Source organism: Setaria italica, chromosome IX (genome assembly GCF_000263155.2).
Source record: "Setaria italica strain Yugu1 chromosome IX, Setaria_italica_v2.0, whole genome shotgun sequence".
Lineage (NCBI taxonomy): Eukaryota > Viridiplantae > Streptophyta > Magnoliopsida > Poales > Poaceae > Setaria > Setaria italica.
The window spans coordinates 56,372,139-56,395,834 of NC_028458.1; the positions used below are offsets into that span (position 1 = coordinate 56,372,139).

The window sequence follows — 23,696 nt, forward strand, 5'->3', positions numbered from 1 at the left end:
AAGATGCATAACTTCGCTAGCAAGGAAATTTTGACATGACCAGGATTAGTCAAATGCATGCCAGCATGACAATGAACACCCCTTATCTGTCATGTGCGAAACTTTGATCTCAATGTGCGACTATACTTGCAGCAAAGAGGCCGTATGTGTTTGATCGATTCGTTTAATAAAACATGTTGCGAAGAGAGAGCCCCATGTATAAGGGGGTGTTTGGGAACCACCTGTTAAAGTTTAACACCTGTCACATCGGATGTTTGGATGCTAATTAGGAGTACTAAACATAAGCTAATTACAAAACTAATTGCACAGATGGAGTATAATTTGCGAGACGAATCTATTAAGCCTAATTAGTCCATGATTTGACAATGTGGTGCTACAGTAACCATTTGCTAATGATGGATTAATTAGGCTTAATAGATTCATCTCGCGAATTAGCACAAGGTTCTGCAATTAGTTTTATAATTAGCTCATATTTAGTCCTCCTAATTAGCATCCGAACATCCGATGTGACACTGTTAAAGTTTAGCACCTCGTATCCAAACAGCCCCTTAAGAATGATGGGGAAGTGGTTAAGGAAGAAAAACACACGTCGAAGTGACACGAAAAAGAACCTCTCAAGAGAGAACACAATTTGTTAAGCTAATCTGTTTGTCAAACATCAAATACGCTTTGAGAGCAGTTTGAGAAATACGGACATAACAATACCCATGAACTAGCTTACTAGCAGTGAGTCTTCTGGCTCAGCTCTTCATCTGTGTACATTTTGGTTTAGTTAGTAAAATCTCAAATTTGATATTAAAACTTGCCAACTCAGGATCATGTTTTCGTGAGATCAACACTGACCCTAATTTAGATATACAACAAGCAAGCGCATTCTTTTATTCAAGTCCAGGGTTCACCATTCATATGACTGCAACTACATACTTTACAACTAGCTTACAACAACATAACATATGATCTATCTCACATACAAGAAAGAACACATCCACCTGGGAAGCCGGTCAGGTGGCTCTTTGTGGCAATGTCTCGAAAGCAGAAACGGTGTTCATAAACTTCATACGGTGAAGAGGTGCCCCACTTGGCTTGATAGCACACGCAACCTTGTCCTCAAGGGGGCAGCGTGCCCTCAACATGGAGAAAACATGGTTATTGAGCCTCCTAGCTTTCCTCATTGCTTCAAGGATGCCCTCATAGCCCTTCTCACACACATCATATGTAGAGCAATGAATTTCCAAATCAAAGTGCAATAAAGTATTTAATAAATTTCCTATTTCAGACAGGCACAAAAAAGGCAAATAAAGTAACATGTGAGAGGCGCCGATTACCTATGGGGCATATGCTTTGTTAACTATACGGCTTTTGGACACCCGTGGACCAAGGGTAAAGTATATAAACATTTTTTTAAAAAAAACAACTACCAGGCATACAGCAGGGCATGGTCCACACCCGTTCAAAATTTTCAGTTGGGAGTTCAATAGCATTTGGAAGATATGAAAAAGACAAATGATTACTATCCTATCCATGCATGACTTGTCTTTCCAATACCTTGCGAATGGAGATGAATCCACCAACATGTCCTCCCTACATCTAGTAGTTTTTGTTGGGAATTTTTTTTAACATATGTCCTTATTTCTATGTCATGACCTCATGAAGCACAACCGTTAAAATAAAATTAAATAACTACAGAAAAGTAGCAAGTTTAAACCAATAAAATGGAAGTTCCCATAATAAATACAGTAAGAAATGATCTCACTTGCAACAAATTTGGACTTTTAGTCCTCTCTGATGATTGATAATGTGAAATTGTTGCGCTTTCTACTTCTGCCACATTGAGAAATTGATAGGAGAAATCAAAAAGCTCGAAGTGCTGCTGCTGTCCCAGTAAGTACATGATTGTACAACCAGCCCATGCTACAGAATCGCCCAGCATTTCTTGCTTCTTTGAGGGATAGTTAATGGTCTCTTCTAGGTAGCTCTGGATGGGAAAAAAAGGAAAATCTGTCAATTCAAAGCATGAGGAAGAAGCGCTAAAAGTTTAACGCTCATGGGAACATATAAAAGCATAAGTAGCGTGGAAGCTACATTATACACCAAAAAAGAACCGCTAAATGGAAGAATACTGGAGAGTAAGGATCAATTGCTTGATGATAATATGCCCAAAAAAAGAACCGCTAAATGGACGAAGACAGGAGAATGAGTAAGAATCAATCTTTTGATGATGAAGTCAAAGACTTCAAATAGCAATATCCAAATTCCTGAAAACCCTTGCCCACACACCCACCAGTAGCCTGCTCCTTAACTGTTAGGTGTTCAGTTAGCAGTAACGTACTTCCCAATAACAAACAACCAGAATCAACCACAGATTCAGGATGCTAACATTTGTTAATGGTACAGGTTATGGTTCTAGTTTCTGAAGAAATACAGAACTTGAATTAGTCAAAGAAAACCACTAACAGAATTATTTCGTAAAGAAAATATTTGTATTATTTTTAAAAATAAAATTAGCCCATAGACATGAAGTGAACAAAAGGTTCATTGGTGTCCTTAAAGCGAGAGAAAACAAAATAGGATGTTTTCATCGTGTTCATTAATCAATCCATATTCTTATGACAATAATAAATGTGAAATAAGAGTTTTTTTAAATGAGATACGCGGTGAGTAGCTGAAAACATATAATAGAATAAAATCTTCTTTTACTTACATATTGAAGACCACTAAAAATGCGATAGAAGTCCTTTGAAGTGGTTATGTCAATAAAACCTGTCTTTGGAGTTGCACTCCATTTGCTGTAGTGTCTATCCAGGGCGGCACTTGTGAAAGCAAGAGCATACTCCAGCACACTACCAGAGTTGAGATTTGATTTGTACAGTAGACCTGTCGAAACATTTTTGTTATTGAAACTGATAACAGGGTATAACAGTGAGATGGAAATCACAAGTTTGAACACTTCGAGGTGTCACTTGTATGGGCCAGCATGGTGGGGTTGCAACCCAGTCCATTTGGATCTTAATCCATTCTGGTAAGGCCTAACTAAGCATAATTGATTTCACCAAAGGTAGCACCATTCTTCCTATGAATAAAATAAAATAACCAATGCCATTTACAGCTAAGATGGTCATTTGCGTGACATTCACAACCTGGAAGGCAACAGCCACGAATAATGATCGACTTTTCTGAAAATTTCAGTCAGCATGCAAATCACTAGAAAACACAGCCCAGTAAGTTATGTATGGACTTACTGGCAGCTTCAGCTTGCTTTGACATCACAAGAAACGTAGATGGATTTGGGCATGCAGGGCTTGATGTGACAGCATTGGTGGCAGCATTTAAAAGTGTGGTAAATGGAGTATTATCAGAGTAGGCATGCTTCACTTGTCCGTCATTTCCTGGAACCAGTCCCAGCCATGGAGCTGACTGCATGAACTGTGTAGTATCGATTTGTCTCTATTGGAGAGAGGAAAAAAAACATATGCATGTCAATATTCAGTAAGATAAAGAGAATGCATTGCAACAGTACAGTATGAGAAAGGCAGAAAAATGTGACTGAGTCAAGGGGGAATCTGTGACTGAAAGACTGAAGCTTTTTAAGTATATGCAAAATACACAAATCAATGTCAGCAATATATTATGCTATTTACACAGAGCATCATAAAAGTGCAGAATGCACAGAGAACATTAGTGCAACAGTTCTGGCACTGAGGGGAGCGCCACATAAACTTGTTCCAGAGAAACCTTCTGCTCCTTGTGTAGCCAACTAAACTAACATTCAGTAAAGGATTCAAAGGATCCTGAACCTCTAACTTGAACTAGATAATGATAAAATATAAATACAGGATATATTGAGAAAAACAAATGCGGCTGAAACAGGAGAGACTGTTAGCATCTCCATGACTGGGATGAAAACGTCATTTGGACTGTCCTACGCACGTCACGTTTAAAACTACCCACCTTGGTGGATCTGACTTTTGTACTTGACATCCTTTTGTGCATGGATCAAGGAAACTTATGGCCCGCTCTCAATAGGTGTACTGCAAAATTGTGCCACTTCTCTACAATGGTACTGTTTCCAGCCGCTTTACTAAAGTACCTTAAAGTTTTCACGACAGCAGAAGAAACAGAGTACCAGATCACAAACTGAACAATCTGCTAAAACACCCCTGTGAACAATATGCTTACCAAAACAATGTCTAGAATGCTCATCCAATACAAAGCACTTCCAATTTCCTTAAGGTCATGAAGAACTTCAGTTTTCACTTCAGACTTCGCTTCCCATGTCAATATTTCATGAATTATTTTCTGGCAACCTACAATAAAGGCAGAACACAATTCATCCTTCTTAGAACTTAAACTAGAGATGTTTTGTTGGCTTGTAACTATTGCATGCTGGTGTATGTACTAAATACACTGGAAACTAAACATATTGGGCTACACAACCATGCTTGCGAGCCCAACCTGTACATGATAGCTAAGAGAGTGTCCTACCAAAACTAACATGACGATTAATGAAATTGCAGCCAGTAAAAATTCTAAAATGGATTTACCAAATGTACCCCAATGTTTAAATTACAACACATACTGTAGCTAATAGCCTAACACTGCCCACCACATTGACAACAACAAAAGAAAATATACTGTCAAGATAGCTTTGTTCTGAAGGGGAGATGCTCATGACTAGCACATGATCAAAAATAGAACTTCTGTAAACATATATTTTACTTGTAAAATAAACAAAAGTAGATAGGTTTGATTGTACAATAAGCGGAGGCAATAAATGATAGTGTAGTACATTAGGCGACATTTACAATGGGATTTAGAACCACAATTGCCACCAGCAAACATTACCTGCTATACCACCATCAAATGAAAGAAGTCCAATAGATTTTGGCAATGCTTCTTGCAGTGCAGTTATTTTCGGCACCATACCTGTAATCTGAAGAGGAAGAAAAATAGTTAGTTTCTTAATAAATTTGATCATTTCTAGGTATGTCTTCTTCTGGTGCATGACATAATAAAATGATTCTTACTACTCACTTTACTTGATATATGATCCAGTAAAGCACGGATGATTGCAGGCAAGGATCTGGAACCAAGCAGTTTAACAACAGCGAACATATGAGGGACTCCAAAAAAGTCACGGTACAACCCAGCAAGACCCTGGTATGCCATGGTCAAATCCTACAACGGAAATGAGAGCATGCATTAGCACAAATTAAGGTAAAGCTTGTTGGCAGGTATGGATTGGAAAACTTCAGTAAAAATGGAATAGTAAAGTCCAAGATGCTTATATAATATCTTCGAGATTCATGGTATTCAGCTCCTAAACTTTGAAGCGTGAGTTTCAAATTTATACCATGTGTGGTTAAGCATATCCGTCAACCCAAGAAATAGATGCCCAAGAGCAGCAATAGAGTACAAGGCTTAATCAGCATATGTTGTGTTGATTGTTGCATTACCAAGAATTTGAATTCACAAGTTGACAACTGTTATGGCAACCTGCCGATTTAATAAAAAATGCTTACATATGACCCACAATAGAAGTAGGGCTTCCCAGTAGAAGCACTTGATCTCTGAGAAGAGTGATGAGTTCCTTTTGTGGATCGAACAAACCGCTGTGTGGTATTACATAAGATGAAATTGGGCAAGAAATCTGTCTGCATCTCACTCCATATCTGGACACCAGAAAGGTTATCAAATTAGAATAAAATTTAATTAGGTGAAACAGCCAACTTTGCAAGAATAAGCACAAACATGCATTTCATAATGCAACACAACCCTTCATAATGTGATTTCCGAGTAAGATTTTGCTATCAAATTGTTACTTTTTAATTAGTAATTGCCAAAAACAATACACATCATTCACTGGTTGCACAATCCAACAATTGAAAAACCATCAATGATCGGTAATTTCCATGCCAACCAAAGAAACTACTAGCTGACACAAGCACATTATAGATCATGACCACCAGAAGTGGCGAGATGAAAACACTATCGTGTGTATAGTGACTTAAAATTGGAATCATGAAAGTAACATTTTTTATAAGGATAGTAACATTATAGGGCCCCAAACCTGAGAAGAGATGCGACTTGAATAAGAAACCAGAGAAAGATTCTCCTGCATCTCACTAAGCATAAGGGAGTAAGAATCCAATTCAAGAAATCTTGATATTGATTGGTGTGTAAGCTCCAAAATATCCAATAGTTGTTGCAGTTCCTAATTTGAAAAGACAAAATGAGGGGTTCCAAAAATTAATTTATCAGATCAGCACGTAGATTGCATAAAAAATCAAGTAGAGTAGGACTACAGACTGTATAGATGAGAATAAAACATTCTTACCACAACACCACACAGATCTCCATTTTCAAAGCGCTCAAGTAGAAAATCAATATTTTCCCGGAATATTTTGTTCATTCTCTGAGTAATTAGGCTTCTTAGGTCAATTGTCCTCCCCAAAACCTGAGATGTAAAATGAAATCCTTCAGTAATGATGCAATAAAGTAGAGGCCAAATGTTATAAATCTTCACAGGAGAGTAATTGCATGCACTTGGAAGAAAATAAGTTGAGCTTATAATCAAACAAATTCGTTTCCTTGGAAAATAAAAAAAAGGAACCAAATGTTATCTGCTGATTCAGATTTCAGAGGCTGCAGCAAAGTTAAGAGTAACAAAAGGCCAAACTTAGGCTGAAGCTTGATACAATGGTCCAAATTCAGGAATGCACAGCATAATCATGATACAAGAAATCAAATTAAGACATCCAATGAGAGCACCTTTGGTCCTAGTATCGTTACGGTATGTAAGGTATGAGCTAGTTTTTTTTTCTCTTGAATATGTAGGCGAGCTGTGTATCTTTATATTAAGAGAAAGTTAAAAGGTCTGATTAAAAAAAACATCACCCCATCTTGGACAAGAAATGGGAGGCGCGTGAAGTCTGCCGGAAAAAAAAGTGTTATTGAAACACAATTTTGGAAACAGAAGTGTTATTGTTGCACTCTAATTATAGAAGTAACTGTACAACCTCATATTAAGAAGCATACCAACCGACTAGATTACAGAATATTGAACTCTTGGAAAAACTACATATTATTATTCCAATTTCAAAACACAGGAAAAAATTGTTATTGATAAAATAATTCTGGAAGGCATTAACATAAATGTCAGGATAATTTTATTTTTGCTATAAGGGGACCCCCAATTTTGCTTCTGCCATCTATTTTTATCACCTTTGGGATTTTCAACTCGCTTCTCATTTACATGTTTGCAAGAAACGTTAACAGTCCAATTGATAGCAATGACAAAAAACAAACAGGCACCAAATGGTATAATCCAAAAAGGCAAAAATGACAGGTGATAAAAATGGATGACAAAAACAATACTAAGGGCCGGCTTAATGGCAAAAACAAAATACCCGAACCATATTGTATGAGCTGAGCCCTTACCATTACTCTTCTTAACTTGAAAATCGCATCAAATCGCAAAGGTTTGACAAAGTACTTCTCACCATCATCGCATGCATAAGTAAATGAACTATCAAGAAGAGTACTGCATATGAAAGTGAAAGATCAGTACAAGAGACATTTAGACTCGATCAAATTTTTATACAAAATTCTTGGTCACATTTTTATATAATGTTGAAGTACAACTCCTTTCTGTGTATGCAAATAGATGAAACAGATGAAAAGGTTGATACCTTGCTGCACAGCTCTTGTAATATGTAAAGATTATCTCATTAAGCTTCTGAGCAAGAAGATCGAAACAGAGATCAACCTACAAGTCAGCGCATAAGTAGTACAGGTAAGATGTTTGCAAATGCCAAAACAGCAGAATTTTGGATGTATCACCATTGGTAATCCCAAGCCATACCAACACCAAGCTTTCTTTGCTTAAAAAGAACTGGTTCAAGATGGTGATTTGTATGCAACTAGACTAACTACATGGGACTTCAAACAACCACTCCCAGCCAAACATGTACCGAAACGGGTCTGGATGCTACATCGCCGAGTGGACTAATATTGTTTAAATTGGTTGAATATGTTCAGCAACAAAGCTACAGTCACGAAGAATGCAGTCAAGAGGGGGAGCATGTCTTTTTTTACGTAAATACAGCGAGGGAGGCCCCTGCTGTGTAGGATTTTATTTAAACAAAAGAACTAATGAGGGAACCAGAGGGGTGAGCTGATTATCTATAGGAGGTCTATCTCCAAAATATGGCAGTGAAGGAATGGATAGGAAAAGTGTAAACTGTAATTGCCTACCTCAGCTTCAATTTCATCATAAAGAAATCTCTGCTTGAGACAAGTTAGTGCATGTTGAGCAGAGTCATTGTAAAGGTCAAATGGTATCAAAATGCTTTCAAGAAGACCAGCATCTTGTGATTCAATGACGTGGTCCACCAGCATCCATGGGAGTGAGCATTCAATTGGAAACTGTCACCAAGACATAAAATTAGTATTGGCCTGCAATATAATTTACAACAAGCTGCATAGACATAAATTCTACATCCAAATTCTCACTAATTGTTCCTCCCATCTAGAATTTCATTATACTTCACAAAGGAATACAAAATGCTCCACCTGGATAACACGGGAAGATTCCAGGTAAAATTCTCTGAACCAAAGAAATCCAAGATCAGTTAGAGTACCAATAGTCGCTGCATGCACCCCAAAAAAAGGTAGGAGTTAATTGCACACTCCAATGGAACGAGTAGTGAAATGAAGGCAGGCTAAATATGAAACATATAAAATGAACAGCAAAACTCTAAGCGCATGCACCTGTATAATCCAAAATATGCAAGAAAAAACTGAGCTTGTAGAAAAATGTCTCTAGTTGTTTAAGATCTTCCACAGGTATTCCGGAACCACTATTCCCAAATAGCCCTCCAGGTTTTCTCATATTACCACCAGATACAAGCTCACAGATAAGAAATTGCAAACAATGAATCTGTTGATATTGGTAACAACAATAGTAGTTAAGTCAGTAGTACAGTGAATAAAAGATACTTTAAGTAGAATAGAAAAGAACAGTGAATGTTACAGCACAATATAGTGTAAAATTTAAAAAATAAATGAAATTTTACAGTTGTCATGCACCACATTCCTACTAAAAATACTGGTGCCACATGAAGCACCAAAACATACAGATTCAAAAGCGTAAAATAATAGACCAAACCTATTAATTTACTTTTCCAGTGAGTGCAATAAAGATGTGCATTGAACGAATTTGACAGTTAAGAGAGTTTTCCAGAACTCAAAAAAGATTAGTCAATTCTAGATGTTTTACATCCTTCTCTTGTTTTTCCATTTTATACTAATGAAATCAATAAAACAATAATGCTGTTTCGAGAAATCATTGCCACCTAGGCACCTACAAAGTTGAAATCTAGGATTGTATTAACATTGGAAAGAAAGTGAAATTTGCCAGGCAATGCAGGGATAAGAACATAACAAATTGATAGATGATTGCATACTAGAAAACCATGATTAAAACCTGTGCAGCTGTTGGTGCAACTGGTCTAGGGTAAAATGTGTTTTGTCTCATCTCCTCAGTTTCTTGGTGTAGCGAGTTTTGCTCTGGGTCTGCGTTGCTAGTCTTGGCCATCCAATCTGCTGAAAGGGTTCGCATATCAGAGAGAATCCTGAAACAATACAAAGGAATATGAGAAAAACTTTTTAGTTTTCCAAATCTGTTCTCAAAATAGGATTGCAATGTCACACATGATCAAGTTCAGATACTATCGATCACAAAATAAATAAAACAGAGAACCAGAACCATCTGAACCTCTTAAAAATTTTAAAAAAAACTAGACCAACCTAGGAGGAACTAAGTGACTTTTATATTAAGAAAATAGGCACCCAAATTCGCCACGACAAGGACTTTGAACTTGGCTGGTCCGGGCGCACGTCCACACCCACAACCAACTGAGCTAGGCTAAGTTCCTCATCTGGCATCGTATTTTACTATTTTTTGGATATTAAAAATAATCTCAACTGTCAAGTAAAAAAAGGATGGTTGCGAAAGCCAGAATAAGTTACCGAGAAAGGTCCTTCTTCTTTCTAAATGTTGTACGAAGCATAGTATCCAGTTTATCCTGTACAAAATCTTGGACCTCCATATGTATTGTTTCCCACAAAGCTTCAGACACTAGAGTATCACAATGTTGCATCATCAATCCGACACTCTTTATGTAACCAATTAATTCAAGCAGAGCCCTTCGTTCTTCTGCAGTATAGTTCCAACGTACTACCTGCATTGCAAATAAGAAATAAATATGAAGTCGTGAACACAATAGTGAAAAACTCATATTGTTTGAGTTGCGAGGAATAAGGAACAATTTAACACTGCGCCAAAAATAAGTTAAGAAATACAAAAGAGAATAGCACAAAACTAATGAATTTCTAGCATAACTTCTCGAAAATGCATGTTTAAATAGCAAAGCCCGCATTGGAGTGGAGTAAACTATAAGCAGCAGAATGACAGAACATTTAAGATGCTATGAGGGGGCCATCAAAGTGAAGGCACAACATTAGGAGGTTTACTAAAGATAAAATCATTCATGTAAATAACTCCCAAGGTTCATAAAATATTGTTGAGGCCTCAAGCACGTTCTCAAAGAAAGAGAGACGCATATATTCGGATAAAAGAACTAAAGAATTAAAAGATAGAAAATAAAAGAGAAAGATTTCTTTTTTGATTCTAACGGAATGTTATCCCTTCATAGGGATTGTTGGTGTATGTGTGTATTATGGCCCAATAAGGCCCATGTATGACTGCTATATAGCTACCCACTAGGGTTAGCCCAATAGATAAGATTTACCTTCTAATATGGTATCAGCCTAGTTAGGGTTTTCTTCCTGGCCGCCGCCGCCGGCTGGCGCCATGGCCGGCGACCCCCCTCCCCCTCCTCTCTCCTCCTTCCCCTCCCTTCCTTCCTCGTGGGCGCAGATTGCTTCCTCGGGCCGACCTCCTGCGACTGCGGTGCTGGCCGCCGTCGGCGCGGGCCCTGCCGCTGCCGCCGCCGCTGCGGCTCGCTGCGCAGCGCGGGCGCGCGTGCGGGCGGGGATCCCACCGATGCGGATCCCGCCGCCGCCACCGCTGCGGCTCTCCGCGCGGGGGCCGGCGGGCGCGCGGGCGGGGATCCCGCCGCCGCCGCCCTCCACCCGTCCTCCACTCCTGCTGCCCCTGTTTTTCCAACGGGGGTGGGGGGGGGGGCTGCTGCCCCTGTTATTTCAACGGGGGTGGGTGGGGCCGGTGGTGCTGCTCCTGGTGCTCCAGTGGGTGCAGGGGGAGGGGGGCACGCTCGCCTCCCTTTCCCCGCCCCGCCTCCTCTACCACCTCCAGATGTGAACCTCGCGGCGGCCCTCGTCGCTGCCCGGGCTGCTGCTGCCGAGGGACAGGCTCGCCTGCGCGCGGCAGCCCTAGCCTGGGAGCGGGAGCGGGATGCGGCCGACGTCTTGGCCCGTCAGATCGCCGAGGCGGAGCAGCTCCTCACGATGTCCCACGACAGCACTGCCACCTCCTCCGGCTCCGGTGCTCCCCGTCCGCCTGTGGTGGCCTGGACCGACCCGGCCGATCCACTCGTCGCGCAGCTCCACTACCAGGCCGGGGGTGTTTAGAACATCAAGAGCTTGGTCCCCGTCGTCCTCGACCCTGAGTCGCCCTCCTACGCCCGCTGGCGGGACATGGTGCTGCTCACTCTCCGCCACTACGCCCTCGACGACCATGTCCTCACCGACACCTTCCCTGCGGCCCGGACAGCTGCGTGGGTTCGCCTCGACAGCATCGTCATGTCGTGGATCCTGGGGACCATCTCCCTCGATCTCCACGATCTCGTCCGCGGCACCCCCGACACCACCGCCCGCCGGGCCTGGCTGGCGCTCGAGGGCCAGTTCCTGGGCAACGCCGAAGCCCGGGCCCTTCGTCTCGATGCGAGCTTCCGCACCTTCGTCCAGGGCGACCTCTCCGTTGGCGAGTTCTGCCGGAAGATGAAGACCATGGCGGACTCCCTCGGGGACCTTGGCTGGGCCGTGGAGGACCGTATCTTGGTTCTCAACGTTCTTCGCGGCCTCAACGAGCGCTACGCCCACCTCCGCACCTGGATCACCCGGCAGCGGCCCTTCCCCACCTTCCTACAGGTCTGTGATGATCTGGTCATGGAGGAGATTACTCAGGGCATCCAGCCTGGGTCCCTTCCTGCGCCGGGCTCCGCGTCGTCCTCGACCGCTCTTGCTGTGACTCCACCGCCACGACCCTCCGCTTCGCCACCGTCGTCCCTTCTTGGTCCTCCTCCTCCTGGGCCGAGCGGGGGTGGGGGGGGCCGTGGCGGCCGCCGTCGCCGCGGTGGGGGGCATGGTGGGGGCACACCGGCGCCTCCACGGGGCTCTCCCTGGCCGTCCTTTGCCAACCCATGGTCAGGGCGCATCTCTATGTGGCCCTTCCAGGCCACCGGAGGCGAGCCTCGTCCACCGACCGCCATGCTCGCTGGCGCTATCCCGGCTGCTCCGTTTGCGTCGCCGTGGGCTCCACCTCCTGGGGCCTCGCCTGGGCTTGTCGGGTGGGACCCGACAGCCTTGGCACGCTCCTTCGGCACCATGGCCCTGACTCCTCCAGTCGGTCAGGACTGGATCGCCGACTCGGGTGCCACGTTCCATACTACACCCGACCCTGGTATACTCTCTTCCGTTCACCCTCCTTCTTCCTCCCACCCTTACTCCATCATGGTCGCAAATGGCTCTTGTCTTCCTGTCACCTCCGTGGGTACCGCTCACACTCCGGTTCTTTTCGGGTTTCTGATGTTCTTGTTGCTCCCTCCATGGTTCACAACCTTCTTTCTATTCGCCGTTTTACCACTGACAATTCCTGTTCTGTTGAATTTGACTCCTCTGGTCTTACTGTGAAGGATTTGGCTACCCGGCGACCTCTTCTCCGATGTGACAGCACCGGGCCCCTTTACTCCCTCCGATTTCCTGCATCCACTTCTTCCGCTTCGCCCTCCGCTTCTTCAGCCGCTTTTGCCGCCACAGCTTCTTCCACTACATGGCACCGGCGTCTTGGTCATCCTGGCCGTGCTGTCTTGACATAGCTTAGTTGTAGTTCCGACATACCATGTCCTCGGGCTCATGATGAGCACCTGTGTCAGGCGTGCCAACTGGGCCGTCATGTTCGACTTCCTTTTTCTACCTCCTCTTCACATGCGACCCATGTGTTTGATCTTGTACATTGCGATCTATGGACATCGCCTGTTCTGAGCATTTCTGGCTATAAGTACTATCTTGTTGTGGTTGATGATTTCTCTCATTATTCTTGGACTTTTCCCTTGCGTGCCAAGTCTGATACTTTCCCCACGCTTCTCCACTTCTTCGCTTGGGTGTCCACTCAGTTCGGTCTCACCATCAAGGCCGTCCAATGTGACAACGGCCGCGAGTTTGATAACACCACCTCCCGTGCCTTCTTCCTCTCTCACGGCGTGTACCTCCGCATGTCATGTCCCTATACCTCCTCCCAGAACGGTAAGGCTGAACGCATGATTCGTACCACGAACGACACCATGCGCTCTCTTCTGTTCCAGTCTTCTCTCCCTGCCCCCTTCTGGGCTGAGAGTCTTCACACCTCCACCTATCTCCTTAACCGACTACCTTCTGTTGCCTGCCCCGCTCCCACTCCACACCACGCTCTCTTCGGTACCTCCCCCCGCTACGATCACCTTCGGATCTTCGGGTGTGCGTGTTATCCTAACACCGCTGCCACCGCTCCTCATAAGCTGGCTCCCCGTTCGACTCAGTGCGTCTTCCTCGGGTACTCCCCGGATCACAAGGGGTACCGTTGCTTTGACCTCTCCTCTCGACGGGTCCTCATCTCTCGCCACGTGGTGTTTGACGAGTCCGTCTTCCCTTACTCCACCAACTCCCCACCTCCTTCCACCTCCGACCCTGATCTCTCCTCCCTGTTTCCCACTGACCCGGTGGACCAGCCACCGCTACCGTTGTGTCCTGCAGGTACTGCTCCGCCGTGGTTCTCCTCGGGCTCGACGTCCACCGGTGCTGTCCCTGACCCTGCGCCCCGCGCGGGTCCGACGGTGCCGGCCTCTGGTGCTGCTTCTACCCCTTCGCCCTGCGTGGGACCGGTGGCACCGCCCACAGCACCTGCTGTCCGGTTTGCGCAGCCCGTGCGCGTCTACCAGCGCCGGGCGCGGCCGGCTCCCCTGGACCTGCAGCCGGCCACGCCACCACCGTCGCCGCCTCAGTCATCGCCGGTGGACTCTTCTCCGCCGGCGACGCCTACACCACCACCACCTCCGCCGGCCCCGACTGCCCGTGTCGCGCCGTCGGTGTACCATCCGCCTCTCCTACACCGGCACCCGCGTCACGTTCACCCTATGGTGACGCGACTTGCGGCTGGTACCCTGCAGCCCCGGGCTCTTTCAGCGATGCCCGGTGCGCCGTAGGTTTCTCCTGTACCCTCCTCCGTCCGCGGCGCCCTGTCGGATCCTCACTGGCGCCGCGCGATGGAAGAGGAGTACGCGGCGCTCCTCACCAACCAGACTTGGGATCTGGTGCCCCGTCCGCCTGGCTCCAACGTCGTCACCGGCAAGTGGATCTGGACACACAAGCGGCGGGCTGATGGTACCCTCGAGCGGTACAAGGCTCGCTGGGTTCTCCGGGGTTTCACTCAGCGCCCTGGTGTCGACTACGACGAGACGTTCAGTCCGGTAGTCAAGCCAGCTACTGTCCGGACTGTTCTCTCACTGGCTCTCTCCCGCTCCTGGCCCGTACATCAGTTCGACGTCAAGAACGCCTTCCTGCACGGCACTCTGACTGAGACTGTTTACTGCAGCCAGCCAGCGGGGTTTGTTGACTCTTCTCGACCTGATATGGTTTGCCGGCTCAACAAGTCACTTTATGGCCTCAAGCAGGCCCCTCGAGCTTGGTATTCGCGGTTTGCTGCCTACCTACTGACGCTGGGGTTTGTGGAGGCCAAGTCCGATACTTCACTGTTTATCTATCACCATGGTGCTGAGACTGCTTATCTGCTGCTCTATGTTGATGACATTGTCCTCACTGCCTCCAGTCCGTCCCTCCTACGGCGGATCATCACCTCACTTCAGCAGGAGTTTGCTATGAAGGATCTGGGTGTGCTCCATCACTTTCTTGGGGTCACCGTCGAGCCTCGTCCGGCTGGCCTCTTTCTTCACCAGCGACAGTATACTCTTGATATCCTGGAGCGAGCTGGGATGACTGACTGCAAGCCCTGCTCCACTCCAGTTGACACTCAGGCCAAGTTGTCCGAGGCCGACGGCACTCCTGTGACAGATGCTACTGCGTACCGGAGTCTGGCTGGGGCCCTTCAGTACCTCACTTTCACCAGGCCGGATATCACTTATGCGGTTCAGCAGATTTGTCTCCACATGCATGATCCCAGGGAGCCCCATCTCACTGCTCTCAAGCGCCTACTCCGTTACCTCCGGGGCTCTGTGGACTACGGCCTCCTCCTTCACAGGTCTCCCTCCACTGAGCTCGTTGTCTACACCGACGCTGATTGGGCCGGGTGTCCGGACACTCGGCGCTCTACCTCCGGCTACGCCGTCTTTTTGGGCGGCAACCTGGTGTCCTGGTCGTCCAAGCGTCAGCCGGTGGTCTCCCGCTCCAGTGCCGAGGCGGAGTACCGCGCTGTCGCTAACGGCGTGGCCGAGGCATCATGGCTTCGGCAGCTCCTTGCCGAGCTCCACACCCCTTCTTCCCGGAGCACTCTTGTCTACTGCGACAATGTCAGTGCGGTGTACCTCTCCACCAACCCTGTTCAGCACCAGCGGACCAAGCATGTGGAGATTGACCTTCACTTCGTCCGGGATCGGGTCACCATCGGCGATGTTCAGGTCCTCCACGTCCCGACCACCTCTCAGTTTGTTGACATCTTCACCAAGGGCCTCCCTTCACCTGCCTTCACCGAGTTTCGCTCCAGCCTCAACATCACCTATGGCTAGTTGTGTCTGTGGGGGGGCTTGTGCGTGTGCCTTTCTTTTCATGTCCAGTCTGCAACTCCGCTGCGTCGGTAGTTCAGACTGCGGGGGAGTGTTGGTGTATGTGTGTATTATGGCCCAATAAGGCCCATGTATGACTGCTATATAGCTACCCACTAGGGTTAGCCCAATAGATAAGATTTACCTTCTAATAGGGATGGCTTGACCTGGACCTCAATTAATACTCACCTATAATATAGGGAATTATTTAGAAAGGGAACAGACCCAATAAATAAGGAAACTAATTACTATGAATCTAATTCCCAGTTCGCACTGCACTGGTGCATCCCAAATGAACAGTGGAGGGGTGCCATAGTCCTTAACAGCAGCAATTGACTAGAAGGAAAGGGAATGGCTAAAGTACATAATTGTTTTCCTACAAAGGTTTTCCACTTAAGCATCCTTTGCTTAAGCAATCGGCAATGTAAGGAGATGGAAGTTCTGTAGATTGCATTAAAAGACAACATAGTAATTCAAGAAACTAAAAAGAATAAAAGCTTCAAAAGCCAAAGCATAAGTCGTAATAAAAGGTAAGAACGGCTTGCAGTGAAGAGGGGAAGACCTTTTCATAGTCAAAAAATGTCGTGGAGTTTTGTTGAGAATCTGAAATAGGTGGTTCTTTACAGGGGCGAGAGAATTTCCAAGCACACTGTTCCCAAATCCTGCCAGTCCAACGACTAAGAAGCTGGAAGCCTTCCACGACGATATCATACATGTTCCCTTTAATATCCCTAGACCAGTCATTATCTACACCATCTGATGACTTTAACATTATCATCTGAAAGAACAGATCAATGTCAATGCATGCAACAGTGCATCAAATAAATATAAGTCTCATAATTTTAAAGCTAAATGAAAGATTTTTTTTAAAAAAAATTCTTTTGCTGACTCAATGAACATTGTATACTGCACTTATATGTTTTGTCAACCCAAAAGGTAGAGAACCCAGTTGAAAGGAATATTTGGAACAATGTTTTAACAGTGATTACTATGCATAAGGACAACAATTATGGCTTGTCGTATATCAATTTAAAGTTATCATAGAAAAGACTAAGGGGGTGTTTGGTTCTTTAGTCCGGACTAAAGAACCAAACGGGGCCTAACAAAATAATGGAATGAAAATTCATATGTTCAGTGTTACCTGATTCATAGCTGAGGCAAAACGTATAGAGAAGTCGTCATGCTCGGCTCTGATAGTTCCCATGTGATTCAAAATCAAGTAATGCCTCTGATAAGTGGTTTAGTTAAGGAATTTCATGCATGCTATGACCTGCCATATGCTGATCTAGTTCATTCTGATGGTACTTCATGCTCTAAGAAAATCCCATTTGACTTTTATGTGGAATAAAGTCATTGGAACATGCTTTTTGTAAATAAATATATAATAGTTCTTCTGTTCAAAACCAACATCTGTTTGAACACATTTGTGAAAACATGCTTAGAAAACTTAGCAGAAAGGATATTCTTGTAGCTCTCGAGGAAGAATTTCATGAGGTGCTGGAAGAGTAAGGAGACGAGTTTGACTTGAAAAATTTTGAAAATATGATGATAACTCCTTCAAAATTGCAGCGGGAGAGAGATGCAGATCTGGAAATGCTGGGATAACTGGGTCATTCTGTAAAAAGAGAAGGTAAGAGAAATAGAAAGTGAAAGTGTGAAATATTTACTAAATAACATAATGAAGTAAACATCAACTCCAAATATTATAATAATAAGTAGACTTAAGTGGATTTCTACAAGGAGAAACCAAACCTTAAAGATGTTTAGAAGACGATTTATCTTCACCCTCTTATAAAGCGACTCGCCCTCCTTCTCTGATGAGGTTGCTAGAACAACCAAAACTGGGAGGACACGAAGTAGAGTATGACGCTCAGGGAAAAGGAGAGCAAAATCCAACTCCAATGACTCCACGCAAAATACTATAAGAACCTGTAGGATATCCTCGACACTATTGTTATGGGTTAAGAAAATCAATACCAGAAAGACAAATAAAATGAAGCAACCATGGTTCAGAATATTAATTTGTTCTAGTATAGAAGAAACATGCAGAGTTTATAGCCATATGAAATTTTACATGACTAACAGTCACCTACTCAGACAGCTCAAGTGCTAGTACAAGCGCACAATCTACGAGACTGGTGTGCAGATTTGTGTTATCGGCATATAAAGAAGCTGTTTGAATAAGTGAGCTTGCAGTAAAAATTTCAAGTGCAGAATTGTGTTGCTAAATTCTTATCATGCTCTGAAAAAAAAAACATATTTAACTTCAATCAACCATACCAAGTAACTTATACTTCCAACAGCAAAACTTAGCAGAGACATGATCTTTGTCATAAACATATTAAAAAAATAACAATTTTGGAATTGCGTATTTTTCCTTTTACAAGCAACAAAATCATCTAAAAACTCATGTAGAATGTTTATAAAAAGCAAACAATTGTGATACTCAAACACAGAAAGTGGGATACGTATTCGTCCGAAACATTTCGGCATGTAAGTTTAACAAGATGGCCCATCTGGTGCTCAGAAAAATCTGCAGATGTGAGCGAGAAATCAAGTTAAAAAAAATGCATATATATAATACATATCATATACCATGATAAAAACTTGCATATGTCAAACAGTTCACTGAGAGGCACTTGTGTAGTCCATTTCTGTCCCTTTGAAAATTTAAAGTGTTTTTTCCTATAAGTATGTTTATAAAATTGATTATATTCTATTAAAGATACTTCACAAAGATTTAACCCATCCGATGGACCAGTAAACAATAGCATCACCTACATTGTCAAGAGAAAAACATCTTACTACGGTTCCTGTAATGCATGTCCATACATCATATTCCTATAAATTCTACTGTTTTTACTGCCTTAAACATGGTATTGTTGAGCTTAACACAGTGGGTACTTAACTTTGTAAGAAGTACACTGACAATGATGGGAATCAGTTCATTAAAAGGATGCACAAATAACCAGGAAAGATTTAAAAGTTCCAATATAACAAGAAACTGTAATAAAGAGATATGACAAACCAACAACCTGAAGGTCATCTAGCTCTTCTCTCATGGTGTCAGTATCCTGCCACTGGCTGCTTACTTGAGTAAATGTTCTGCATGAAATATTAGAAATAATCAGTTGCTTGCTGCATCTATGAGGACATGGGCTAAGAATTAAACATGAATATATTCTAGAATCCATAAATCAAAAGAAAATAAGATTTGCCATCAAAATATCAGGATGTTGATACATGATCATGCTCTAATAATTAAGTTGCAAAGTGGTAAAAGTGAGAATGCATTAATTACTATATGATATCCCTTTTAGGCCTTTACTGGAAAGTATAGCATGTCAAAATTATGCTGCAAGTGAATTCGTAACTTTATAGCATCTATAATAAATTTAGTCCATTGAAAGTTGCACGCGTTACTCTACGCCACTTAAAACAGTGCCAAGAAGTCACGTAGGTTCCTAATATCCACTCGTAACCAGTTATTTGGAGATCAAATAATTTGACTTATCCAAAGATTAGTGTCATAGCAACTTGAGGCAATACTTCCGATACAACTGCATACAAACATCAGATTCACACTACAGCCACAGAAACATGGATATAAGAGCATGTCATTCTTTTATGGTAGTTTGTGAACAAAGTAAAGGGGAATGCTGACAAGCTATACTTACTAACTTCAAGAAAAAAAAACAACAAATGGGAAAATATAGTATCGAGGTGTGAAAACTTTGGAAATCAACTTCGTACACACGAATTTTTTGAAACGAAACTTGGTACACAAGAATTGAATAGCAAGGTAATCAACTGGCAGTCAGCAAATTTTAGAGCAGACACAGTTCCACATTCATTTCTGCCACTCTGCTATAGATGCTCTGAAAGACTGCGTGACCATGTACCTCTTGTACCATGAAAAATCATTAGGTATGCTTGCTTTTGCATTCTTGAGATGATCAAGCTGCAGTAGGACGTCAAGCAACTTCAGCATAGACCTGCATTCGCGGAGGGAGTATTGAATATATGTTGGCTTCAAAGCTATGTATTCCTATACAATCTGAGACAATATCCAAAAAAAAACATAAGCTAAGCAGTGGTGACCAGGAGAAATAACAAACCAAAAATGAGTGATCGTGGGTCCATTAACCAGTCTCTCTGGCCTAGAGAATCTCTGCATGTCAGCTGCCAACTGCACCAGATGATACAATGGTGCGAAATTCAGAAAGAAGTGCTGTGAGAAGTGCCTTTCAAAGGAAAATACCCTATAGAAGAGATAAGTATCTTAAAGAAATTCACAATGCCATCTCTGGAGCTATTACCTTAGAAGCAGCCGATGCTTGCCATCTCTGAATTTCACGTAAACGACTCATTTCCAAGTCAAGAACTTGATAGGTTTCCAGATACAAGTCTGCTTGGCTATGCTTCATTGAATCAGGCAGCTGCATTCAAGGTTATATAATATATTATTCTCATGGCCATAGAAACTGATAGGGAGTTATATGCCTCATGTTGGAGAATTTAGGCATCTCACAAGAACTAGATAACACATACCAGATAGCAGTTTGGCATCAACAATAGAGATAACAAAAGAAGTAACAGATGTTCTGAAACACACTTAGTTAGAAAGAAGAGATCTAGCTCCAAAACCAACAAGATGGCACTTCAGCAGAGTAGTAAACTCAGATCAGAAACCAGTAAACACCTCGCGGTGGATGTGATTCAATCAACAAAAATAAACTGATCGAAGGTTACCCAAATTTTGATTGATTGGCATGGAAAGTGGAAAAGAGACTAGTTGTATGCATGCAAAATGACTTCACATACTTCATGAACCAAAAATGGCATTGGGATAAGAGAATCACAGCAACAAAAAAAAGGAAAAGGTAGAAAACAGGGCATGGCAAGTAGTTTCTTTACATAATTAACAGTGTATTGGCCTAATGCAACAATAACTCAGACACAATAAATGAAAAGAGAAAGTTAACTAAAGCTAACCTGAGGTAGCGCTTTTACACAGCTACGGTATGTGTACAGCAAAGATGCCATTTCTTTTCCTTCTTGAATCAGCGTATTCTGCAATTCATTTTTCCATCCACAAGACAGTGGAAGAAAAAAAGTAAACATGTTACATGTCTCATTTAATGCAAGATGAAGAAGCGCAATTACATGAAGCAGAGGGGATGCGGATTAAAAAAGAAAAAAAAGGAATGTGCATATGCCTTAACTAAATTCATGAAATGAGTAAATTAGTAAAACTCTGCACTCCAGCAAAATCAAAATATACAAATCTGTTACATAAATGTTTTTGTTCCTCCAAATGGTCAGACAGCACAAGTTTTTCTCTGACAAAATAGGGACCATTTGGAACGCAAGACCTTCACAGGAGAGTTATATTCCCACAGGAACGGGAAATAACTCACGCATTCCATATTTCATCAAAAGGCAGTAAGGTACTTGCTAACCATTTCTACAGCAATTAAGCCTAGCTCTAAGACCCAGATAAACTTCAAATCCTCAATCATAAAAGAGAATAAAAGATGCCAGCAGAGTTCATACAAGTGGCATTAAACCTGTTGAATTGATGTACATGCTGCTGGAATATAGTGGTTACAAGAAGCAGGACAATGGAACATTTTCGAAAATCATGATGGCAGATAGTATGTAATACACATTAGCCCATATATTCACAAGGAATTGATTATCATAGAAAGAAAATTTGTGTCTGCGTGCTTGGGTGCAATTTCATGATTGTGTCTGTGTTATGTGCTCTAAAAGGGGAAGGGCACAATCCAAACTGAAACAAAGTGGTTTTATCAAGAAGGGACATCCTTAGGGTGCCTTGGGTAGGCAACAGGAGCATAGACTATATTGAGTCAATGACTGATATTGCCTCCTTGATTAAAAAGTTCATGCTTTATCTAGACAATTAGCAGCGTAAGTTTGCAACGACATCTCTTCAAGATGTCGGTTCCCAAACAGCATTGAAACAGTTATGGATAGAGAAGCAAAGAGGATGTTCAATGCAATCGCGGAGAAAATAAGGAACTACATACCATCTGGTTGATTGCTTTTGTATCTTCTCCCAGTGATAGACGATAAGCAGCAACATCGCTGTACTCTGGACACACAGTTACAAATTTCAGTTGACAATAGGGACATAAGAAATTGTGGGAAAAGTTAACATCAATTCAATTACCAAAGTTTTTGCTTGGATAGTATAACATTTCTCTAAGCTTAGCACAACAAGGAAAAGAAATATAGCGTGATGTTTTGTTCCATCAGCCTATCAGACATCACCATGACAACTATGTAGTACTTCAAACCAGCAGTATGAAAGGCCTCATTATGCTTATGTCACATACCAATAGGACTATTAGTTGCATATCTTTCACTAGATAGGAGCACAGCTAATCCCTGCACATCTGGTTGCTCATCCTGAAATTTGAGATATAGCAAATTAATTTGAAAGCTGAATCCAGCAAATGCAACACATTCGTATGGATACAAAGAATTCATAGCACATACCACAGGATACCAATCACGGGAGGTTAGAAAAATGTATGATCAAACACAAACTACAAGTGGGAATGCCAGCATGCTCCCAATCAGTTCAGAGAACCATCAATTGAACTTCTCTATAACATGATTCGAACCACTGGAATACACCTAATAGTCGCTTGGATTGACAATGAGGAGCTCCACAACCACAAGAGTTGGCAAGCATTACAAATCTCTAGAACAGCCTTCTTCTTGTCATCTAAACAGTGCACTACAAGTAAATCATTGACTAGGGGGTGGATATTAGCAATAATTCAAGAGTGCACGCATGCTTTTCTATTTTTCCCCATCACTGCCTCACAACACCTTTACAGTATGATTAAATCTAAGAAAGTGTAGCAATTCACAAAAATCATCCTGGGGAATAAAACTGAGCATCTCGGTCAAAAGCTGCGAGCCATTGGTCCAATTATCCCCGCATATTCACGTGAGCGACCACCAGGCACTCCTTATAGTTCCATTCGGACTTTGCGCTAACATAATTTTAATGCCAAAACCCCTCCCACTTCACCGAGCGTTCCAAACTTTGAACACAAGCAAGCTACCCAAGACAATTCGCAAACCCCACGGCTGGAGGAGACGCACGGGCACCGCATTTCGCCTACGCATTACGAGGATGCGCAGATCGGGTGCGAAATCGAGGCGGGGGCGGGAATGGGGGCGAGAGGAGGGGGCGGGCGTGCGTACCTCGAGGGAGAAGGTGGAGAGGGCAGCGATGGCCTCCTCGACGGGGATGGCCATGTCGCCGGTGCTGGTGCCGGCGCGGCCGAGGCCGCCGGAGAGGGGGCGCGGGGCGCAGGCGAGGCAGTAGTGGCGAAGTGGTTGGGAGTGGGAGCGAAGTGGTGGTACCGTGCTAGGGAGAGACGAAACCGAGTTCGTGCAGGTGAAGGCGTGAAGCAGAGGGGAGGAGACAAGGAGAGATGCACCAGCACCAACTCGTCCTCTACCGTGAGCTGTGGCAACGGTGGGCCAGAGTGGAGAGGTGAAGAAGACGTGAAGTGCACTCGAAGTGAAAGGGGGAAAGAGAAAGTTACCAAGGATGCGTTTGGTTTCAAGGACGGGACGGGATGGGATGGGACGGTCCATGGATGGTCCAGTGTTTGGTTCCGAGTCATAGGGGATAGGGAC

General features: G+C 43.5%; 1 protein-coding gene across 1 annotated transcript; it reads right to left on the reverse strand.

The window, feature by feature from the left end:
• Positions 1-767: 767 nt before the first annotated feature.
• On the reverse strand, positions 768-23,473 carry LOC101772153 (protein PIR). The gene is made up of 30 exons (XM_004985677.3): positions 23,256-23,473; positions 22,373-22,445; positions 22,064-22,128; positions 21,006-21,083; positions 20,330-20,449; positions 20,129-20,199; positions 19,913-20,005; positions 19,046-19,115; positions 18,479-18,543; positions 17,763-17,958; positions 17,474-17,625; positions 17,152-17,245; positions 16,573-16,788; positions 10,030-10,241; positions 9,485-9,632; positions 8,770-8,938; positions 8,572-8,648; positions 8,254-8,424; positions 7,689-7,765; positions 7,438-7,540; positions 6,335-6,454; positions 6,068-6,211; positions 5,520-5,669; positions 5,032-5,175; positions 4,843-4,930; positions 4,177-4,304; positions 3,240-3,444; positions 2,702-2,874; positions 1,754-1,975; positions 768-1,196 (listed from the first exon to the last, which is right to left on the reverse strand). Exons 1-30 carry the CDS (start codon positions 23,307-23,309, stop codon positions 1,002-1,004), a joined length of 3,873 nt encoding a protein of 1,290 aa, XP_004985734.1. The 5' UTR covers positions 23,310-23,473; the 3' UTR covers positions 768-1,001.
• Positions 23,474-23,696: the final 223 nt, after the last annotated feature.

Excerpts from the sequence above, each read along its gene's own strand:
- LOC101772153 (XM_004985677.3), bottom strand. The coding sequence starts at position 23,309 with ATGGCCATCCCCGTCGAGGAGGCCATCGCTGCCCTCTCCACCTTCTCC. Across the intron at positions 8,649-8,769 it reads GCATATTTTGGATTATACAG|CGACTATTGGTACTCTAACT; the intron begins GTGCATGCGCTT and ends GGGTGCATGCAG. Across the intron at positions 2,875-3,239 it reads AAAGCAAGCTGAAGCTGCCA|GTCTACTGTACAAATCAAAT; the intron begins GTAAGTCCATAC and ends ATGTTTCGACAG.